Source organism: Argentina silus, assembly GCF_951799395.1.
Source record: "Argentina silus genome assembly, contig: scaffold_247, whole genome shotgun sequence".
Taxonomy (NCBI): Eukaryota; Metazoa; Chordata; class Actinopteri; order Argentiniformes; family Argentinidae; genus Argentina; species Argentina silus.
Window position 1 is genome coordinate 18,698 of NW_028152824.1, and position 23,803 is coordinate 42,500.

Genomic DNA, 23,803 nt, shown 5'->3' on the forward strand with positions numbered 1-23,803 from the left:
ATTCAGACTGAAGGTGTGATGCTAGGTTAGACAGACAGGCAGGCAGGCAGGCAGGCAGGCAGGCAGGCAGGCAGGCAGGCAGGTGTGGTGGGGTGCTTTGGGCTCTCACGTGGAACAGGTGTGGCCATCGCAGATCAGACAGCTCAGAGCATCCACAAGCAGGCAGATGACAACATGGAGTGGAGGAACCATATCTCTCTGAATACAGAGCGAGGGCTTGGGGCAAAGGGTGTAAGTTTAAGGCATTTTGGGCCAACATGAGTTTTATTTATTAATAGACAGGGGCTGGAGGTGGTCTGTCGAATGGCAGAAGGATGTGACTGAAATCCTTCAATAGACTGAGATAGAGGGTATGTGTCTGTGTGTGTGTGTGTGTGTGTGTGTGTGTGTGTGTGTGTGTGTGTGTGTGTGTTTGTATGCGTATGCGTATGTGGGTGCATGGGTGTGTGTCTGTGCGTATGTGCGTGTGTGTGCGTGTGTGTGTGTGTGTGTGTGTGTGTGTGTGTGTGTGTGTGTGTGTGTGTGTGTGTGTGTGTGTGTGTGTGTGTGTGCGCGGGCTACAACTGTCAGTCTGCTGCTCTCCACTGATATGTTCATCTGCTCATTAGGAGGACAGATCTCGGCCCTCTGCGTACAGGAGAGATGAATCCCGGGAGACTGGGACATAATGCAACACCTCCTCTTTCATTCTCCCCTCTCTCTCATTTCTGTCTTAATGAGGCCTTTTTAGGATGTGTGCTGCTCGGTGACACACCGTTTAAAAAACACAAACGTGTGTGTTTTTGTTTGCCAGCAGAGGAACAAACTGTATTGTTTATATTTAGCTCCCCTCCTGTTTTGCGCCCCCCCCCCCCCCCCCCCCAGCCCCCCAGCCCCTCTCTTCTCTGCTTCTCTGACAGGCCGAGAGGCCGAGATGAATCCCTGACATCCATGGGAGTTAATTACAATGACTGCACTTAGATTGCTGGAGGTGTATAATTAGTCAGGGAAATGGAAGGCCTGCGCTTCTGCTAACAGAAAAAATGATGCAGATTGCTGTAGATGACCGTGACACTGTGTATGGTGGTTGGAAGGAAGGAAGGATCGAAGGAAGGGGGGTGCTTGGGTGGTGGGTGGGTGGGTGGGTGCTTGGGTGGGTGGGTGGGTGGGTGGGTGCGTGGGTGGGTGGGTAGGGTGGGTGGGTGGGTGGGTAGGGTGGGTGTTTTGCTTCAGTCACTGAGTTGTTGGACCAGAGCAGACATCTTGGAACCCCAATCCATGATGGCGATGGCAGAGGCCTGGGGGTGGCAGAGGCCTGGGGGTGGCAGAGGCCTGGGGGTGTTGGTGTATGCAGTATGGTACCAATTCATTCATGTAATGAGGGTCCTCAAGCTATAGTAGATTGCACGTTTTTTGTGTCCCATGTGGGTCTGCAGGCCGACGTAAACATGAACCTACCAGCATGAACAGGCAGCAGGAAAACACACAGAGATGGAACAGCCTGTCTATCACTCTGGTAAAACCTTTGAAAGAGGACTATCGGTTTGAAAGACCAGGAGAAGCAAGGTCAGTGCATTCCAACTGGATGACAGAACATTCCGTCTGCTCTCTAAGAACACCGATGACTCTGATGACTCTGATGACTCTGATGACTCTTCCTACTCGTCGGTTCTGTTTTCCAGCCAGTGATGACACAATGGAGGAACCCACTCTGATTTAAAGTGAACTCAGTATTAATGATAATAAATGATAAAGATATAGAAAACAACGTTTCAAGGGTAGACACTCATTGACAGGCAAGGCGCGTCAACATGCACCATTAAAAAATGATAACAGATTAGCCATTTTTCTATGTCTATGTGAGTGTTACACAATGGTCCTTTTCCATCAGTGACTAAAGCACACACTGCGTTAAACTACATTTTGATCGCAATTTGATCTTATCCATGACTTTCAAAAGGAAACACAACACCATTTGCCCTGGCTGATAGGATTAGCTTCCCCTCTGTCTCTTAACGTATTCCACATCAATCAAAACTGTAAGATGATCTGCAGAGAGCACCGTGCGTCTGTTCTTATCAGCTTCGGGAGGAGGGTGAGGAAGGATAGCTGGGATGAGATTGGATCTCTGCTTCTCAGCTCGTCTCTCCGGCGTCAGATAGCACTTCTGTCAAGCTGTCACACATAAACGGTTTAGGGGGAACACTCGCCCCGCTCGCAGACTCCTGCTCCATCACAATGGATCAGAACGCAGCGAGACACGAGAGCGGCCGTCACTGCAGCTCAGCCGCCCACGTACCCGGCGTGCGCTCTAACGCGCGGCGGACTGCTCATCGCATCTGTTCACAAATATCTCTCGCCAAAAAACTCCCCCTTTATGGTTTATTGAGATTGGCTGTATAAGAAAATGGTGTTGATGTATATGAAAGAAAATACATTAACCGTGGCTGCACAACACGCAACCACTGTTAGAGTTGGAGACGCTGTTGAGGTGTAGCGCTGCGGCGCGTTAAACAATGCACCGTGGTATTGCTACAGCTCCTGTCTCGACTTCTTCGCCACACCAACATGGTGAATCGAGCCCTTGTCTATCCAGGCGCACATAGGGGAGTCTTGGAAGCTGTTTATGGGTCGCAGATGGACATTTTTGCCCCTTTTGTCCTAAAACCGGTATTTACGAACTGCCAAAAGCCAACCAAATCTGGCATAACAACAAACGCCTACAATGAGTCTGTATTTTCATCAAAAACAGACACATGCCAATGTCCAAATACATGTTTAACGAATATATTCAAATGACTATTCTGGATGCATGCGATGTCTAAAAGCCATCCTGAGTGAAGGGTTAGAATATTGGTTTATAATTCATATACCCCTCAAGCACCAGGAGGACCTCAGTGGTGCGCCATACATACAAACATACATGGAACACAATCATTAAACACACAAAGCAATATACCAACTTTTCGTTTTAGCAAATCTTACAAGACGCCATCGATGATACGGCTCAAGCCAATGCTTTAACGCACACAAACGAGTACACACTGTACGATTTCAATAACGTGAAGTGTATTTTACACACGTAGGCTAAACTTAAAACAAAGCAGAATTGATATTCTGAATTCGTCTCATGCGCATATCCCAACACACATCATCATTTTGGAGTATGTAATACATGCGTGATTCAAGCATTTCTGGTTGAAAGCTCGGATGCTTTGTAGGCTATGCTCCTGTACAGCTAGCTTTGAAAGTTTGTGAGGAGACGTAAACAACAGTGGCGACTAGACGATCGATGATACTCCTCACCAACAGCCAACGTACGTACGGGCATAACCGCGCTGTGGGTTACTTACGGGTGCCATCGAAACGGGTCGCGATGGTATCCAGGAAGGTGTTCTGAGGGGCCAGCAGACCTCTCATCACCGGCATCCTGGTCCGGGTCGACTGGGTCCTTCTGCTTCGGCGCCCCGGGGCATTGGACTCCTGGTCCGAACCGAAACCGGGCAAGAACCTGGATGTACCCGGCGCGCACCCTAGCCCCTGGAGGAGCGCGCCGATCCGAGATACGCGTGGCTCCACTTTGGAACCGGGGTTGTGACCATGTCCTTCAAAAGAAACCGTGCATACCGGGGTCGAGGTAGACCCCAAACCTGGCACCGGTAGCCTTTAACGATAAATCACCCAGTGACAAAACTGATTAAGTTTGTCTTTGGGGGTATTTTGGCGCAACAGCTGTGTCTTGAACGAGCGCAGTGAACGGACAGCACAAGTTTCGGTGCTGATGCTGCGAAACTGATGCGCAGTGAAACGGGCTCTCCCTCTCTCCCTCTCTCCCTCTTTCCCTCTCCCCCTCTCCGTTGCTTGGTTTCTCTTGGTTACTACTGCGAGCAGATGTCATGTCACGTGATCTCACCGGGGACTCGTTCCCAGGGTGAGGCGTGTGCACTCAGAGGCTGGGTTGGGTGATGATCCCTCTAGCGATGGTCCTACATGTTCCTTTGGGGAAGGGACGCTCACCGCTATAGCGCAAGCCCCCTCTGCGGAGGGATTATGATGGAACATTTCAAACTGTTTAGGAAAACAACATTGGTCACGTTGCAGAGGCAACGTCCATGCACATTCCAAATTCTATTGATAACAGATGCAACATTATCAATGTAAAAAACGACTCATGGATCCGTATTATGTGACGGCGGCTTTGTGTCGCATTATTACCCCAAGCACCGTGCGAATGACAGCCTACAGCCTACAGAAGAATTCAAATTCGATTTGTCTGCAGTTTCAACAATTTGGCCTCAATCAAAACAATGGGAGAGGTCCAGAATAGTCACAAAATCGGTATTTGTGACGGTACTCTAGTACATCTGTTCCAGCTGCAGGGGTGGCAGCTGCCACGCTGCAAGGCAGGCGGTCAGATCAAATTCGGCCTGTCACCCAATAAAACATCCAACAGGCCTGTACAACTTGTTCACTGGGAAACCAAAACCCCAATAACGTTTTCCCGTTATTTTTAGTTTAGGAACACGAAACAATTATTCATAACACAAAGAAAACACGCCTAGAGGTGAAACTTGTCTACTTCTGTCGTCACGGCTGTCTATGATGAATGTATTTGAATGTATTTGAATGTCTATTCATGTAATTTTGTTCTGTCCTGATAGTAGTGTCTCTAGATAAGGGAACACGGTGTATTCTAAAATAAACGTACCCGCCTGACAGTGACACGTGTGTAGGGTAAATATTTACGATATTGGGCTTTCAAGAAGAGGCCCATGATTGTGCATCTAGCGCCATCTAGAGGCGAAGACATACAGCGTACCTCACTGCGTAGGATTCATAATAAGGGAACTTCTGCCATCTTCTGGCCAAACGAATTTGTTCACCATCGTGTCTGTGTCACACGTTTTGTATTTGTGGTGACACTAGAATGCTAATTTGCCCCTGATAATACATTTTAATGTCTCAAAAACAAATATTATTTATTATACACATGTGATCTGATTAATCATCATATGCCTTCATTGTGTTGCATACTGTGGATCATCAGTCGTTCTAAAGAAACGTTCAGTTAGATTTGGACTCTGACATTGTATATGTTTTATTTTCTCGTTAGAACATAATACATAACTAGAACATGTGGTTTGGGTGAAAGTGGGATCCTGACTATCGTTGAATAAGTTTGATTGATATTGGCCTATATGTTTGAGCATCGACATTTGGAGAGAATAAACCCAACAACAGGACACTGGATAGGATAGGTTCACAGGTTCCAATAAGTGCCCGCCGTAACCCATTAATGCTCATGACAGATAGCGCATATAGCCAACTTTGCACTCGAGACTGAAGCCCACCGCCGCACACCACCCGGAATGAGACGATCTTGAATGCAACTCGGATCGTTTCATTCCCGATTGAGAAAACTGCAGCGCGGTTCCCTCTGTTTCATTCACTGGAGAGAACATGCTCTGTGGGCCAGATCGTCTACGTTTTGGAGGTCAGACCGCACTTTGTTTATAAACCATTCGTTCACAATTCTGTGAGGTTGACAACGACGGCCATTACTTAAAAAAAATAGAATCCTCCTAGCTATTGTCCAACCACAAGCAACAAAGGGGCCATGATTACGCGCAGCGTTAATAGAAAGATCCAGACTGCTGTGTGGATTTTAAATCATCTCATTAGGAAACGCATTTGTATGTAGCCTTACAGTAGTGTATATGTGGCGCAGGATTTGGGTGAAGAAAAAACTCTATACAACGTATTCGATCTATAAAATAACTCAACTTCCAAATCAAAGGGCATGAACTAATCCATATACCAAACCGATCTGTGAAATTGCGCAGCGCGTATGAAGCCGCCCGTCGTGAATGAACAGTCTACTATCTCTCCCCGCCCATCAGTTGTGTGGGGACACCGTATTGGCTGGTGTGAGGTTAGATATCTCCTCTGATTGGATGGCGGTGCGTCTGTCGAGCAGGCGTGTTCACGTTGACGTCTCATTGATGTGGAGCCGCGCCTCTGACAGATCGGAGCCCTGAAGCCTTTAAGACCCAGTCGGTGTTGAACAAGACGTTCCACCGCCTCCTCAACGATTACCTGTTCAGTTAAAAAACGAAGGTAGGCATCCGTCGTACGGCTCCTATTATGTTCTGCATTTCAGAGTGATCCGCCTATTCGCTTGCACTGGACCTGTCCTTTCTTCAAATCGATTGTGTCCTGCAAAAGTGGCTACATGCTAACGTTACAGCGCTCAACCGTCTCTGTAGAATCGATATGACAAAAGCGGCTCTCTTTAAGTTCTCTTGAGGGAATTCTGCAAAATGCATTGTCATGTCGGTGTCAGCTGGTCCGTGTGTTGCCGGTGATGTGGGGCGGTAGGAAGCAGTCCTAAGTGCTGATGTTGTGTAGAGATAAATGACAGCTCACACTGGCTGATTGTTCACAATTGTTTTTCAGGAAGGACGTAAGTCAGTGAGTGTGTTGTTCATTCATTCATTCATATCATATTGCGTATGGGTCGAACTTCTAAACGCGTTGCTTGGTTGGCTTTGTCCCCCTGGACCCTCCTAATCCTGCCATGTTCAGTCCGTAATTATGGAACTTTTCCTTGGTCGAATGCTCCGAAATTGATACAAAGTTATCAGCGACAATGTATCCGCTCACAGGCGCCAGCTGCACTGAAAATCTGTTACATTGTATCTCAGCGGTAATTGTTGAGTCGAACGAATCAATAAATGATTTGTCTGATATTTGCATTTTAAACTTGAATTTAATGTAAGTAGAATGGTGTGTAAAAGAATAAGCTGTGGTTGGTAGTAGGTCAGTAAAATAACTTGTCAAGGTGTGGTTTTTGGTCTGGAGTCTGAGAGACTAGAGATTGGATCACATTGACAGGCTTCCCCGGTTGAGCCGATTGAAGAGTTAATCGGGTTCACATCGGGAGTCAAAACTGCTAACTCTCTGCTCTGGTAACTTGCTTTTCCAGTTATGAATGAAGTTCTTTCATTGTGCATGTAGGAGCCCCGCGAAATGGCCTTGTCGCTATCACTCCATAAACAACCTCCCAAGCTTGCCACTTTCATGTCACTATTGACTACCTTCTTTCTCAGGTTCAAAGATGTCCCAGAAGATCAAGGCAGGTTCGGTGGTGGAGATGCAGGGGGATGAGATGACCAGAGTCATCTGGGAGCTCATTAAGGAGAAGCTGATCTGTCCCTTCCTGGAGATGGATCTGCACAGGTGAGACTAGGGGGTGGGGCTTATATACAGGAAAGGTAAAACGTTAAGAGCACTACAGGTAGAAATATGAGAGATACTGATATGATCCCCTAATCTGCCTGACAGGTAATCTAATCTATTCTACACATTTCTATCCGAACGTTCTCTAGTGCATATTCCCTCTTGAATAACACCCTGTGCGGTGGGGTGGGGGAGGGGGAGTTTGCCAATAGCAGGTTGAGCTCTGGGATTCAGGTTATACCTGCTAGTGGAATGTCTTTTCTCCTCCAGAGACAATGGGAGATAAGAAACTGACCCGAGCAGGGTGTTCTAACACACGTGATGTGGAGGTAAGAAGCTGACCCGAGCAGGGGGGTGGGCTGCAGGGGGGTGGGCTGTTCTGGATGTAGTGGTGCACTAATGGTGGACACGTGGTAAACATCTCCAAGGACGTTTGTGGAAGTACTGCACTGTACTGTTACTGCGTTTTACTGCACAACACGTTCTTTATGGTTCTCTTCTGCCTGTGTAAGGATGTCCTCGTCACCTGTTGAGTGTGTGAAGTCCATCTGTTAGGAAGCATGGAGGATAGTCGACTGCCCAGCCAGACCAAGTGGTGTAAATATTGTTTATTATTTAGTTTTGTTCAGTTTTTTTTTTTTTTTTGCACAATAGTCAATTCGAAACATTTTTGAAATAACAAAAGACAGATTATTGTGATTGATTAAATGCTGAGAGAGATGCGTCCTACGGTAGTGGTTGATTCTTTGATGGAGTCATGCCATGTTATCTAACCCTCCAGAAAAACCTCATCATGTGGTGTCAGAAGTCTGGTGCTCTACTGAGGTGACCAAATGTTGTTCATTTAATCTTGTATGAATTTGTTTTTTAAATCCTACTTTTCCTCTCCTCTGGCGTGCAATACCTGATGTGTATTTGCCCTTTTCATCCGAGTTCTGCTTGGCCATCAATTGCCCCCTCCTTGTTCTGCACCAGACCTTCAGACTGTGGGCTGACAGTGAAGTAAATGCTCTGGACTTTGGCTTCAGTCCTGTGATTGTCATTGTGTACTGTACTGTACAGAGCCTCACCTACAGGGTCTCTCTTAGACAGACAAGTGAGGTTTTAAATGGCATTTATTATTATTGTATTAGAGAGAGTTCCCTGAAAGTTAGAAAAAGTCAGGTCTTCTGTCAGGGATGACGAGTTATTTCACAATTTTGCAGTGTTGATGCAACAGCATGTGGTGTACTGTAATAGTCACTCAATAACCCCAAATACAACATGACCAGACTTCCTGGTCACTGAACAGGCCTCTCGGTGTTACCCACCCCCACCGCGCTCATGACCCCGGGGGTCAGCCTCATTAGAAATGCTCTGTTGAGTTTTCTTTCGGGGGTAAAACACCAATAATTTGATGAATCTTTACATGATTGTATGTATGAGGTCTGTGCAGCCTCTGGACCAACAGCGTGTCAGGTGACCAGCTCACCAGACACCAGTCATGTGAAGATAGTTAGTCCTAGAAGGCAGGAGTGTCCCTGTCTGTGTCCCTGTCTGTGTCCCTGTCTGTGTCCCTGTCTGTGTCCCTGTCTGTGTCCCTGTCTGTGTCCCTGTCTTTGTCCCTGTCTTTGTGGTCTAAAATAAGGCATTCTCTGTCATTAGCCTCCACAGCAATGCATACATTCCAAGTTGTGTGTGTGTGTGGGGAGAGGGGGGGGCGGTGGGTGATGAGGTGAGTGGACGGGTCATTTGGGTCGACCACTCAGACGGCCCAGACGGCCCCTCGGAGGCGGAGCAGGTAGTGGTGCTACACTTGACTCCATCACACCCAGTCACACCACTCAGCAGTGACCTTGTGTTGCATCACAGCGGGTGTGTGGGGTCTGGAGTTTGTGAAAGAGTGTATGTGTGTTGTTATTGTGCAAATGATGTACAAATAGTTATTGCCTACTGGTAACTTTATATTTGTCTGTGGAGCAGCACTACATTGTTGCGGAGGAGACGGTTGTACGGGGGAGGGGAAGGGAGGGGAGGGGAATGGGAGGAGAAGGTTGTACGGGGGAGGGGAAGGGAGGGGGAAGGGAATGGGAAACTGGGTGAAAGGTTGAAGCTGACTTCACACAATGCACCAGGAGGAGCACACAAGGAAATGGTCTGTTTCAGCTTAGTCTGGTATTTCTGGGGTGTTTGAGTATGCACACACACACACACACAGGCTAACCACAGTTGCATTTGTAAATTAGTCTCACTGCGATTATGTTGTTTGTGTGAGCAGAGCAGCATCTTTCAGAGGGGTAGGATGCCTTTGGGTCTTTCAGAGGGCTAGGGTGTGTCTCTGGGTCTTTCAGAGGGCTAGGGTGTGTCTCTGGGTCTTTCAGAGGAGTAGGATGTGTCTCTGGGTCTTTCAGAGGAGTAGGATGCCTTTGGGTCTTTTAGAGGGCTAGGGTGTGTCTCTGGGTCTTTCAGAGGAGTAGGGTGTGTCTCTGGGTCTTTCAGAGGGGTAGGATGTCTCTGGGTCTTTCAGAGGAGTAGGATGCCTTTGGGTCTTTCAGAGGAGTAGGATGCCTTTGGGTCTTTCAGAGGGGTAGGATGCCTTTGGGTCTTTCAGAGGAGTAGGATGCCTTTGGGTCTTTTAGAGGGCTAGGGTGTGTCTCTGGGTCTTTCAGAGGAGTAGGATGCCTTTGGGTCTTTTTGAGGGCTAGGGTGTGTCTCTGGGTCTTTCAGAGGGAGAACTCATCAGTTCAGTCACGCGGGCTGTGAAGACTGGCCTCTTTGTTCCCATCTTCCACACTGGTAGCCAGTGGATCAGCCTCACACCAAACTAACACCCACATTGTTTCACAATAACTTGAGATATATATATATATATATAGATAGATAGATAGATATATATATATATATATATATATATATATATATATATATACACACACACACACACACACTTTCACCGTTCTCACTGATTTAAATGTTCTATTTACCTTCTACACATTCTACTTTAGTTAGTATTAGGTTACGAAATGCGCCTTTTCTTAGAAGTGTACCCAATGAACTAGTTCTACAACTAAAACTAGTTGTGCGTCTGCCTCCCTGTCCACATAGTGGGGTGCGGTGGAGTTTTATTATTAAGTACAGAGAGACTGTGTGCACTGAAGTGTGTGATTCCTGCCCTAGTTGGGACATTAGGGCTTAGTTTATGGGAGTGCCATGCTGTGGGATTACTGGGAGGTTCTCCTCTCCTTTCCTCCCTCTCTCAGCGAGAGCTGGGTCTCCCTGTCGGACCCGGGTCTCCCTGTCGGACCCGGGTATGGGTCTGGATGGGGAGTCCCCACTGACGGGCACGCTGCCACCCCGTACCCAGATTACACCCAGATGAAAGAGTACACCTCAAGCTGAACTGAGGAAGGAAAGTCTGTCCTCGTGTGTGCGAGCGACCAGAACCCCTTTCCTGATGGACATGGAAGCAGCTGTAGAGCTGGACCCTCTTAAAATATGTTGTCAAGTTACCTGAATTAGAACATGTATTTATTTTATTTTATGTATCCTTTATTTATGCAGGGGAACGCACATTGAGACCAGGGTGCCCTGATTGATAGAATCTAAACACATCACTATTTGCATTACAGAATACAACACTTTATTGCTATTCAACATAATGATGGTATATTGTATTGCCATTGTAGAAGAAAAAAAACATCCTCAGCCGTTCAGCATCAGAATACAAAACCAACAACATGGTATCATACTGTCCACAGCGATATTTTACTGAATAGTTTGACTCCATCTTCTCTCCCTGCCCCTCCCCCTCCCTCCCCTCCTCCTCCCCCTCCCCCCCCCCCCCCCCCTCCTCAGCTATGACCTGGGCATGGAGAACCGCGACGCCACGGACGACCGGGTGACGGTGGAGGCGGCGGAGGCGACCAGGCGCTACAACGTGGGCATCAAGTGCGCCACCATCACGCCGGACGAGAACCGCGTGGAGGAGTTCAAGCTGAAGCAGATGTGGCGCTCGCCCAACGGAACCATCCGGAACATCCTGGGCGGCACGGTGTTCCGAGAGGCCATCATCTGTAAGAACATCCCCCGCCTGGTGCCCGGCTGGCTCAAGCCTATCATCATCGGCAGGCACGCCCACGGAGACCAGGTAGAACCTTCACCTAATGTTAGAAGAACTGGGGTGGGCCTGGGGTGGTCCAGTGGTCTAGCACCAGTACCATGGCTTGTGCTGGTCCAGTGGTCTAGCACCAGCACCACGGCCTGGGGTGGTCCAGTGGTCCAGTACCATGGCCTGGGGTGGTCCAGTGGTCTAGCACCAGTACCATGGCTTGGGCTGGTCCAGTGGTCCAGTACCATGGCCTGGGGTGGTCCAGTGGTCCAGCACCATGGCCTACAGTGCACACACACGCCCATGTCGGCCTGGGTTAGAATCCTCTCATCAGTCACCCCCCACTGCTTCCATCCTCTCATCAGTCACCCCCCACGGCTGGCCTCTCTACCAACCAACATGTGTGTCTTGATTCGGAGCCACATGCCTCGCACTGGTGCGATCCCTTCAAATCAGATCACGACAAATACTTTCACGCCGTGAGTTCACCTCCACCAAGGCCGGTTTTCAGGCGTTGTTATGTCAGGCTTCTATGCGTCGCGCTCAGTAGCTCGGGGACGAGGCTAGTGTGAGGGTTCAGACTGTGTGTACGCCACGTGGACCGGAGGCGGGCCGGTCTCCAAGCCAGATGGGCAGAGGATCGCTGCTGTTGTCTCTGAAGGCTCAGTCACTGATTAAACGGATAAGCTGCCCTTTGGACCGTGACATCGACACGCTGCCTCCCTCCACGTCTCCCACTGCTCTGTCAGCCTGCCAGACAAGGCAAGGTCCCGTGGCACTGGGCCCAAGTCAATACCTCCAAACCTGGGTGATATTAATTGAGGTCAATGTTGTTTTGAGTTGAATTACCCGCTGTGAGAATGAGGACAGTAGGGCCTGGAGATGTGACGTGGTTACCTGTAACTGTGCTACGCTAATGAAATTCATAGCATTTCCACTGTGTACACACTCTTTATTAAGATCTCACATCGCTGCTGTCCTGGAAGAACCTGACATCTCGAATAACACAGCGTTTCAGGAAGGGGAAAGTTGATTTAGAATGAATTTGATCGGTCCTAATGTTAACACAACTTAATGGGAGCTTTCAATGTGCAAACCATTTGAAACAAATGTTGAACTGAACAAAATGAGGTGTAAGGTTAGCCAGGATACTGGTAGTATAACGCTGGTGATGTCAGTCCCTGTCCAACAGCATTGGCAAGTCATCTGTCAGTCAATGTAGGCCTACCAGAGGGCCTTGTTGCACCTGACAGGGACACACACCCCCCCCCCACACACACACACACACCCCCACACACACCACTGTTGAGACTGTCAAATGAAAGTCGATGGTTGAGACTTCCCTCCCTCCCCCACCCTCCTCTGTGTGTTCACATATAGCTTTTCTCCACTAGGTGGCGCCCATGTATAATATTGTAGTAGGCTACATAGTGTATCATTCTAGATAGATAGATGATAGGTACTTCATTGATTCCCGAGGGGAAATAGTTTTTTCCAACACGTGCACACCCCCAGGGAGAACAGAACTCGCCCCTGGAGCATTTAGGGGTTGAGTGCCTTGCTCAAGGGCACAACGGCAGTGACGGGCACCTTTTAGATATGATGCCAGCAACCCTCCAGTCACCAGCTCACATCCAGCCCCCTCCTGGGCTAGGGATCGAACCAGTAGGCTGCCTGCCGCCCCTGTCCCGTTCTCTTACCTCTTGTTAGAAACCCCCTCTCTCTCTGTGGTCCTCTGTGGCTCAGTTGGTAGAGCACGGTGCTAACAACGCTTAGGTTGTGGGTTTGATTCCTGCTGGGACCATATATACTGAAATGTATGCACTCACTGCAATGTAAGTCGCTTTGGATAAAAGCGTCAGCTAAATGGCATATATATATATATATATATATATATATATATATAATATTCTTACTCTGTGTCTCTGCTCCTCAGTACAAGGCCACAGACTTCGTGGTGCCAGGGCCAGGCAGAGTGGAGATGACATACACACCCAAGAGCGGCGAGCCAATGAAGTTTGTCGTCCACGACTTTGAAGGTAACAAAAGACAGTGACACATTTGCCGTTCTATCAAAACATGAGTCGTGTGTGTGAATCAAATCTGTGTGCTATAGAAACCTACAGGCCAGGTTGTGTACCATGTACACCACTGTTAGTTAACCCAGCCTAGCCAGGCTGGCACCTGAGGCGGTCATTTCACATGTTTGCAGTGTAAATATGACAGTGTGAGACCTGCTGTGTCCACTGAGTCGTTAGAGGAGGGATAAATCAGACGTGTACGTCCCCTCCCTCGCATTGACAAACATTGAGCAAATTGAACGTTGATTAAATAGTGTGATTGTGTTTGGCTTCAACGTTTTGTTTGCGCCCTTGCCAGGGTTCACGGGCAGGCTGCTAGTGTGTGTCTTTGTGGAAGTGATGTGTGTGAGTGTGTAACCCAGTCAAGATTGTAAACTCAGTCCTCGAGGGGTGCATGTGTGTGCCTGCAGGTGTGCACACTTGCATGCATGCAGATGTGTGTGTCTGTGCATGTGTATCTTTCTGAGACTGATGTGTGTGTGTGTGTGTGTGTGTGTGTCGTCCAGGGACAGGTGGAGTTGCTCTTGGGATGTATAACACAGACAGCTCCATCAGAGACTTTGCCCACAGCTCGTTCCAGATGGGCCTGACTAAAGGCTGGCCTCTCTACCTCAGCACCAAGAACACCATCCTGAAGAAGTATGACGGACGCTTCAAAGACATCTTCCAGGAGATCTATGAGAAGTAAGCCTTCTTCAACCTCATCCTCCAAAAGACAGACACAGACACACACACAGACAGACAGCTCCTAATCCACAGACAGGTGCCATTTAGGCAGGTGTCATTTAAATTGTTAATGGCTGCCTCTCAACCAACTGTCATCTTTTCAATGGAATGACAGATGACCATAGACTGTCATCAATGGACTCATCTTTTCAATAGAACCATCATCTTTTCAATGAGGACTCTGATATTGACTCTCGATTACAACCTCCCAACATTGAATTCTGGATACATACAGTATCCTTTTACAAGCTCAAACACCAACCTTGAGAGAAGGCATGTAAATCGTGTCTTCAGTGCTGTTCCCGTGTGTGTCTCTACAGGGAGTACCGCTCCAAGTTTGAGGAGAAGGGCATCTGGTACGAGCACCGTCTGATCGATGACATGGTGGCCCAGGCCATGAAGTCTGACGGAGGCTTCATCTGGGCCTGCAAGAACTACGACGGGGACGTGCAGTCCGACTCTGTGGCCCAAGGTGAGCTAGCCTAGCCTAGCCCAGATGTATCAGGAATTTGTTTTGTCTGCTGTGACCTAGCCTAGCCTAGCCCAGATATATCCAAAATGAGTTGGTTTTGACTACTGTGAGTTAGCCTAGCCTAGCCCAGATGTATCCAAAATGAGTTGGTTTTGCCTACTGTGAGCTAGCCTGGCCTAGCCTAGCCCAGATGTATCAGAAATTAGTTGGTTGTCCACTGTGAGTTAGCCTAGCCTAGCCTAGCCTAGCCCAGGTGTTTGTGACTATAGCTCTCAGCCATGGCTGTCATCTGAAATGGGCTGCCACGTCGTGCTGCGCTCGTAACTGCGCTCGTAAATGAGGTCGTAACTGCGCTCTCTGAATTAAATCGGTGCATTTCTTGATTTATCCCCATTTGATTTGTGTCGTCCGTCCCCCAGGCTATAAAAGTGTCAGCTTCAGTGTTTTACGTTTTCTCCCTCCCTACCCTTTTCAGTTTTTATTTTTTATTTTATTGTTTAACCCTGTAGTGTTGCACACAATGTATAATTGTAGCATTACTCCTATTTTCTTATTTGTTGAAAAAGCATCATCACAAAACAAGTCAGATTCTATACACTGGAAGCCAATGGGGAGTTGAGTCCAGGTTGATCCAGAACAGGGACTGATGTGTGTGTCTGTGTCTCCCTCCAGAACAGGGACTGATGTGTGTGTGTCTGTGTGTGTCCCTCCAGGCTACGGTTCTCTGGGGATGATGACCAGCGTGTTGATCTGTCCTGATGGTCGGACCGTGGAGTCAGAGGCCGCCCACGGAACGGTCACACGTCACTACAGACAGCACCAGCAGGGCAAGGAGACCTCCACCAACCCCATCGGTGAGACACACACACACACACACACACATAAACATACAGACAGCACCAGCAGGGCAAGGAGACCTCCACCAACCCCATCGGTGAGAGACACACACACACATATACACACATACATAAACTCACACACACATACACTTACATACAGTACCAGTCAAAAGTTTGGACACACCTTGCCAAGAGTGTGCAAAGCTGTCATCAAAGCAAAAGGTGGCTACTTTGAAAAATATAAAACATATTCTGGTTTGTTTAACACTTTTTTGTCTACTACATAATTCCATATGTGTTCCTTAATTGATTTGATGTCTTCGATATTAATCTACAATGTAGAAAATAATAAAGAAAAACCATTGAATGAGAAGGTGTGTCCAAACTTTTGACTGGTACTGTACATGCATGCATACATACATACATACATGCACACACACTCAGCATTTTGTAGATAGATACATAGATAGGTACTTTATTGATCCCTGGGGGTGAAATGACAATGTTGCCAGCACCAGTGACACACAGTACAAGTACAAGAACACACAGTAAAAAAACTGATGCTAACGTGTTGTGAATGGCGTTTCAGCGTCCATCTTTGCGTGGTCACGGGGGCTGCTCCACCGGGCCAAGCTGGACAGTAATGCTGAGCTGCGCATGTTCGCCGAGGCGCTGGAGGCGGTCTGCGTGGAGACCATCGAGGCCGGCTTCATGACCAAGGACCTGGCCATCTGCATCAAGGGCATGGCCAAGTGAGTCACCTCTGCAGACTGTAGCTATGGTGTACCCACGTATTATAGTGTACTAATGTATTTTAGTGTTAGTGTTAATTCACAAACTTGGTTTTCAATCAAAATATCTCTTCCCCCCCCCCCCCCTCCTTCTTGTCTTTCTTTTCCTCTCCTCCCTTCTCAGTGTCAAACGGGCAGACTACCTGAACACCTTTGAGTTCCTGGACAAGCTCGCAGAGAACCTGAACATCAAGATGTCCACCCAGCCCAAACTGTGATCTCATCTCCCAGCTTCACACTCACACACACAGTCACACAGTTACAAACACACACACACACACATAGTGACAACCCCCAGGGATATGAGCCCCCCCCTCTCAGTCCCAACACTGAATTCCAGACCCAGGACAAAGTCAGTCCAGAACCTGAACCAGAGCTTCTAGGAGACCTTTGGACCGAATCACATTCCAACAGGAGGCTGAGAGAGGAGGTGTCTCAGCCAGGGGAAGAGGGCCCAGGCCTCAGACACAGGCTGTGGAGCCCTTCTCTACTGGTCCCTGGTCACTACGAGAGACCCAAGTCCTGGGTTAGGCTCACACAGTTAACATCCTCCCCAGGGCTCCACAAATCATGTTGACCCAGCCAGGAGTCCTACACAACGCCAGTCACACACAGCCAACATCCTCTTTTTAAGACCCACTTCATCCTCTCTGCACAGGCGGCTCCAGAAACCACGTAGTGAAGAATCAGTGATATGACATTGTTTACTCGTATTGCACTAGATCCCCTATGGTGAATGTGTTTGTCTGTCTGTCTGTTTGCTAAGTGTTGTTGGAGAGAGCGATAGATTAGGGGACAGTCCTGACAGGGTTAGTCTGAGGGTGAGGGTGCGCCAACCCTCCTTGCCTTATTCGTTTCATGCCATGTGATCGATTCCAGTCCCTCCTCCCCCTCCCCCTTCTGCCAAGATATGTCGTCATGACGACCGCTGGAGTAGACCGCCTGCTCTGCTTGATATTTCACTACTGTGTTTAAACTGGTTGAAGTTGATTTGCACATTTAAAGCTCCTTCTGGGGTTGCTATTAACATGCTCGTTTGTTTGTATGTGTTATTAACAATGTGTGAACACTTTACCCTCAACTACAGAAACCATCGTGTCAGTAATTGTCCTTTTTATCTGCCCGTCAGCGTAGAGGACGGAGGGGGTGTCGGTTTTGTACTCTGTGTGGTCAGTTCCCGTGCGATAATGAACTCAATAAATGGGTTTTTGAGAAAATTGTGGTCTTGCCCTTTTTTTCTTCTTTCTAAATCCTGCCAACAGATGGTGCTATCATGTCCTGTGTAACAATATTGTCATGATATTGTCAGTGATCTTACGCACGCCTCTGTGTTTACAGTCCTAGTCTGAAGTTCTTTAGAGGAAAGGTGAATAAAGGAACAATGGTACGATTCCAGGATTACAACTCCGGAGTTGGATCACTGCTTTGTATGTGATGTGTGTGTATACACTGTAGCCGATGACAACCCGCAGCTTTCACTAGATGACCCCATCTGTAGGTCCAGATCACATGAATCAATAGCTGGTCTTATTTCAAGTGGAGATTTGAGTATGCGTATCATAAAAGCCTATTCATACCTGAATATTATACTTTCCGCTGCAGTACATCATCCCTGCAAAGCTATTGTAGCACAGGGGCTAAACCCTGTGGATGGATGAGTGTGTGTATGATAGGTCCACATGGGGACCAGCAGCTACAGCGGTGCCATATACAGTACGTACTCCAGGAGCACCCTTGACGTGATTAGCTGTTTGTGCCAGATGGAATCCTACCGGCTAATCCTGGAGGAAAAGCGGAGACCCGGAGGAAAGCAGAAAGCACAGGCACTTGGGCGTCCGATGGAGACCAAGGCTTCCCAAAAGGTATCAAAGCCTGCAAGGCAGCTGCTATTGTCCCACCGTAATTGGATTTTGTCTGGGAGAAGGGAGTCTCATTTGCCAGTCGGAGGCAGCAACAAAGATGGCTGTGCCGTTGAAAGACCCAATCATTAGACGTGAATGGGGGAACAAACAGTTGTTACTATGTTTAATCAGGGATGGGGGACGAGAACAACGTGGCATGTACTTGTTGGTGTTGTGGGTATTATGTTGCCAGCCTGCTGAGGTAAACACGTTATTATTTGAGAACCAAAACTCATTTGGAAAGTTTCAAAGCCAGACTTTGCCACAACATAATTATCTCTGAAAGGTCAGACACTCACAAGGGCCATGAATATGAGATTACATCCTAACTAGGAGAGAGCTTTTTTCAGGCTCTTTACACTAGGTTGTGACACGTTTGAAGGAGGACACCCAGGAGATGTAGTTTGGTGGTTGTCAATGTTTTGGTTCTCACACACATTGCCTCCCTTTTTAACGCAGTGTCAATCCCCACTCAAATATCCTATCATCATAATTATCTAAATTAATGATCAAAAAAACTGTTTACAAGTCCTACAAAGCAGCATATTCAGTGGCATTATGAGGGAAAACACTATTAATTCTGGGTATTTTTATTTGTTTGTTTTCAAGTAGGACACATAATGGCGCGAATTCCAACATAAGAAAACAGAGTATTCGCACAGATAAATTGCGCCTATTTCCCATGAAATCATTTCCTTTTTAGAGATTCATGAGAGCTGTATTTCCCTTTGTTGTCTGTGTCTAACTTTGTCTATGTGAGAAGAACACCTTGCTCCGGTAGGCAGCCACATAAGAGGCCTCCGGGCTGCCGTTTCCATGGGGACCCAACAGCCACTCCACTCTTCAAAAGCGGGCGAGCAGAGGTAGGGGCCCTTTGTGTTGGAGAGGGGAGAGCAGAACAACACTGGCCAGATGAAAGCACTGCCATCCTTAAACCCAATCATAATTTAGTCATCAGTGAGGAAGGGTATAATCAAAAATACAGGAGGAAATGGGAGAGACAGACTGTGGAGGAAGAGAGACGGAGAGAGTGGAGTGTAGGGGAGGTCAGGGAACGAGGGAGAGGGGGAGAGGGCTGTCGGATGGAGAAATGAGGGGGAGCTCACGGATTGAGATGGTATTTTTCTTGGGGGTTGATACTCAACCTTATTTGCAATGTCAATCCTATGTACCCATTGTAGTGCACTTAGATTGAGTGTGTTTTGGTTTATTGGACACAGATGCCGAGAGAAGAAAGAGGACTCTTGATGATTAGGACATTACTTGAGTCATCATATGTTTTCGACAAACAAAACAAATCATTATAAAACAAATTAGAATGGTCACTTTTCTACATTGAAGTGAACCCCCGGGCCCCATAGGAGGCAATCAATCTCTTGTGACCATGATTGTGTTTGACACTTTCACACAAGCTAAATCTTAAATCCTGAACTACACGTTGCCCCATTGGTGAACAATGTCCCCTGCTGGTTGTATCAGTTATCATTCCACAGGACGTAATGCTCACTTATTTGTGCGGGCTCTGATTTTTATATAATCCCATATCAGATGAGTTCACCCATCGAAGTGGTGATCATCTATAAAAAAAACTTTAAAAAAAAAAACTGGTTCAACTTCCAGTCTCTCGTTTCCCCTCATGCAAATGTCCCTTCACAGAGACGAGCCCCATCGCTGAGCTGACTCTCCCATAATTGACTGAACAAAAAAAGAGATTTTGCTGCGGACAAATAGCATTTAGCACGAGTTCACATGCTCCTCTATGTAGGTCACGCACAATATGGTGTCTGCCAGTTTACAGCTGGGGCTCATACCACCATTATGCCACAACAATGCTCCAGAGAGGAACTTATTTGAGCCCATTAGCCTGGGGCCCCTCCTCCTTCATTAGGAAGGGCTTTTTTAAAACGAGCCTAGACAATGAGCACACAGAAAGGGTATGGGGTGGGGGGTTGGGTTGGGGGGGGGGGGGGGGGGGGGGGGGCAGAGGGGCTGGGGAAGGAAGGTCGCAGGTTTAGCAGAGAGCCCACGATAATTACTGTGTTTCTCTCTCCGGCCTGAAAGAGACTTGAATAATGTTTCTCTTTCTGTGGGGCCGGCACAATGGACGCCGGGCAGCTTCAAGCACCGCTGCCTCTGCCCATTAGGAACAAAAATATGCTCCCCAGTTTTCTCTCTCTCTCTCTCTCTCTCTCTCTCTCTCTCATCCCCTCCTCCACCCATCCACTCAGATCTGTCATTAGAGATGTGTCTTTGTGACCTTTGTGGTGAGTTTCTCAGGTTGAGATGTGGCCCCTGCTGTTGCCAGCCACTGTGCTGTGTGATCAGTTCATGTCAATACACTTGAATAATAAAATAATACCTATACAGTTCATATGCTGCTACACTGTTCATACTGTAACTTATTTACTCTGCTATAATGCTAATGCTACTCATATACTGCTTACACTGCACTACTTATATTATACTGCACTACTTACTGCTCATATATTGCACTACCTGTAAATACTGTTCATTGCACTTTCTGCTATTTTGCACTTCTGGTTAGACGCTAACTGCATTTCGTTGTCTCTGTACTTGTACTCTGCACAATGACAATAAAGTTGAATCTAATCTAATCTAATCTAATCTTGAGGAGTTTTACAGCTGCATCAAATGCTGTCATAAATGTACACTTTCGTTATGAGTTCTCTGCAAAGCACTTCCAACTGAGAGGGGGAATGAAGGCAGTGTCTGAAAGGGTTGCTGTGGTTGATATTTATTACATGCACTTTCAAGTACTGTATCATTCATACCATTAATGATTAGCTGATGGTGATACCATATAATAGTACCATGTTATTATCATGATCATGTGTTACTCATGCTGTATTTCTACAGTGTCTCAGTGCAACGCATGATTTGGGAGAAATTGAAAAAAAAATAAAGTATTGATATTGTCTCCTAAATTCCGTTGCAAACTCATTCAAAGTTGATCATCATTCGTTTCCCCAGCGGACTTCAGGCGGAACAATGTTGCACTAGTCTCAGTTCCACCCGGAGAACATTTTCGCTGACGGACCCGAAAATGACAGATGACAGAATGTAAACAGAATCAGGTGAGTCACGATTTATTATTGATTCTTTCGAGCCGGCATTTAAGCCTCTCCCGCATGCACGTTTTTAACAACGGGATTTTTTTTATTGCCAAATATTTGAGCGTGCAAATCGTTCTTCCCGTGTAATTGAAATGACATTGTTCAAGGATGTATGGATGGTTAGCCAGCCAGCTAGCTAGCTGATGGCTAGTGCTAGGGAACCGTTATCTTAGCGAGCCTATCGTTGTTATCATGGTTATCATGGTTGTTATGGTTGTTATGGTTGTTTTCGTTGATCGTGCTTCCTTCATTACTCATTTCTTGCCTGTGAACCCAGCGAGCTAATTCGCTGCTTCATCATAATAATCGCTAGTGATCTGGCTCGCCGCCGGTTGGGCTTCTCGCGTCTTGTTGTTTGTCAATAATGAAGGTGTCTGCTGCTTTGTGTGATAGCTGGTTTAGCTGTATTGTCTTATAATGTGCTGTAAATGGTTCCATATGGACACAATCACACACACACACACACACACACACACACACACACACACACACACACACACACACACACAGCAAAGATGAGGGACAGAGGAGAGATGTCTGCTGTGAAGGCTAAAAATAGCTGGAGTGAGGGACTGCCTGTGTGAGACAGGGTCAGTCTACTGGGGACGGTGGTGAGACAGGGTCAGTCTACTGGGGACACAGGCCTGTGTGAGACAGGGTCAGTCTACTGGGGACGGTGGTGAGACAGGGTCAGTCTACTGGGGACGGTGGTGAGACAGGGTCAGTCTACTGGCGACGGTGAGGGGACACAGGCCTGTGTGACTGTGCTGCTTCCCTCTTCCCCTTTCCTGTCACAACGCCATCCTGAGTCAAGGTCACTCGTGTCAAGTGTCAGCAGCATGTGACTCTTAGTTATGGCTCTTGGGAACCCCCTTGTCCGTTCTTCTCCTGTGAAGAGTCTGTTACTGAACCAGGCATACATAGTTGATCACATTTTCCCAGTGTTTGAGTGAGAGAGCTTGGTGCAAGAGTTGATGGGTCAGCAGGCTGTAGACGGAGGCGCCTAGTCACCCTGGGGCTCTCTCTAGAGGCTGTAGACTCTCTGTCACAGTGAATACCTAAACACAGCCTCCTCCGGCCTCTGTGATACACCCTCCCCTCCCGTCCCCTCCCGTCCCCTTTCCCTTCGAAGTGCTGACTGTATGCTGTCCAGGGATTGGCTAGCAGTGATGTAATGGCCTCTAAATAATTCATGTCTGGAAGAAAGTGAAAGACCCCGAGCAGGGGTGAGGAGCTAGGGAGGAAAATCAATGAGAGAGAGAGGAGAGGAGGAAAAAGAGGGAGGGAAGAGAGGAGTCAGAGCAGGCTGCATCGCTGAAGGAAGATACAATGACAACAAACCTTGCCGGTGGATTAGGTTATCTGGCTAGACAGATCTGGGAAGGAAACCCCGCCCCGGGTTGGTACTTGCCGGAGGCGTAGATATACTCTAGTTGATAGCCTGATGATTGTGCTTTCATATTAAATCTGGTTTCTCGGGACGACCCAGGCAGAGAGGGGAGCTTCCGATAGTCTGAGCCGGGCGTTAGTGGTTCAGAGTGGGACCTGGACGAAGGACGTTCCTCCGTGAGGTGATGATAGGTGCAGACTGATGCCAACGGTAAACAGGCTATGCTTGACTTCCGAGGTTTGCTGCTTAGGCCTAGGCTACAGCGCTTATAGTGTTTGTAATGAATGTATTTCTCCTGCCTAGTAGTCGTTTGAATGTTACTTTTTTTCTTCTTTTTAAATATGTTTTTAGGGCATTTCTGCTTTATTGGGATAGAGACAGTAGAGATTGACAGGAAGGAGGGAGAGAGAGGAGGGATGACATGCAAGATATGTCGAGGGTCGGAATCGAACCAGGAACCTTGCGATTACGAGGCATGCGCATTAGTGTGTTACGCCACCAAGCGCCCCAGTTTGAATGTTACTTGTTTTTTTGTTTTTTTTAAATGGTTATGATGTGGTATTATACTGTCTCAAGAGGCTCCACTGAAGCCTGTACCCATGTTAAACATGATTATTATGGGATGCAGACCTTGCTGCTCCATTTCCTGATTGAATCAACCAATCACATGCTTCCTCTTTATGTTTCCTCTTTCTCTCCACCACGCAGTGACGCCTCGAACTGGCCACTTTTGATGACATCACCCGACGCGGAGGAGGGCTTCTCGGTTACAGTCGTCATCTCCCTGTGGATGAGTGGAGCCCTAGGCTGGCGCGTCGAGAAGAGCAGCGTGTCGTCATCTCCCTGTGGATGAGTGGAGCCCTAGGCTGGCGCGTCCAGAAGAGCAGCGTGTCGCCCCAAAACCGAAGCCCAGCGAGCCCTTTTAGTGTGTTAGCCTCAAGCGTGAGCTCCGTTAGACATTCCCCTGTAGCTCGCTGATTGACCCAGAACCCAGTTAAAGAGGGGATCGTTTCCTTGGAAGGAGCTCCCTGCCTTGGAGGAACACCAGCCGTTCAGCGTGCCTCCCTCTGGAGCCCGGACGGCAGATGCTCCGTCTGTGTGGCCCGGAGCCGTTTGGATCCTCTCCCGCCCTGCCTGAGAGCCACAGACCATCCTCCCCGCCCA

At 47.7% G+C, this 23,803-nt stretch overlaps 1 protein-coding gene across 2 annotated transcripts; it reads left to right on the top strand.

Moving 5' to 3' along the window:
- Positions 1-5,951: 5,951 nt before the first annotated feature.
- idh1 (isocitrate dehydrogenase (NADP(+)) 1) lies at positions 5,952-17,343 on the top strand. Of its 2 annotated transcripts, none has more exons than XM_083697868.1 (9): positions 5,952-6,096; positions 7,089-7,218; positions 11,053-11,344; positions 13,242-13,344; positions 13,893-14,070; positions 14,433-14,584; positions 15,298-15,438; positions 16,013-16,175; positions 16,339-17,343. In XM_083697868.1, exons 2-9 carry the CDS (start codon positions 7,097-7,099, stop codon positions 16,430-16,432), a joined length of 1,245 nt encoding a protein of 414 aa, XP_083553994.1. In that variant the 5' UTR covers positions 5,952-6,096; positions 7,089-7,096; the 3' UTR covers positions 16,433-17,343. The 2 variants fall into 2 exon arrangements, with proteins under 2 accessions (XP_083553994.1, XP_083553995.1); XM_083697869.1 differs by lacking the exon at positions 5,952-6,096 and adding an exon at positions 6,487-6,947.
- Positions 17,344-23,803: the final 6,460 nt, after the last annotated feature.

Coding starts and splice junctions, on each gene's coding strand:
- idh1 (XM_083697868.1), top strand. CDS start 7,097: ATGTCCCAGAAGATCAAGGCAGGTTCGGTGGTGGAGATGCAGGGGGAT. Junction 14,071..14,432: donor TTCCAGGAGATCTATGAGAA/GTAAGCCTTCTT, acceptor GTGTCTCTACAG/GGAGTACCGCTCCAAGTTTG. Junction 14,585..15,297: donor GTCCGACTCTGTGGCCCAAG/GTGAGCTAGCCT, acceptor GTGTCCCTCCAG/GCTACGGTTCTCTGGGGATG.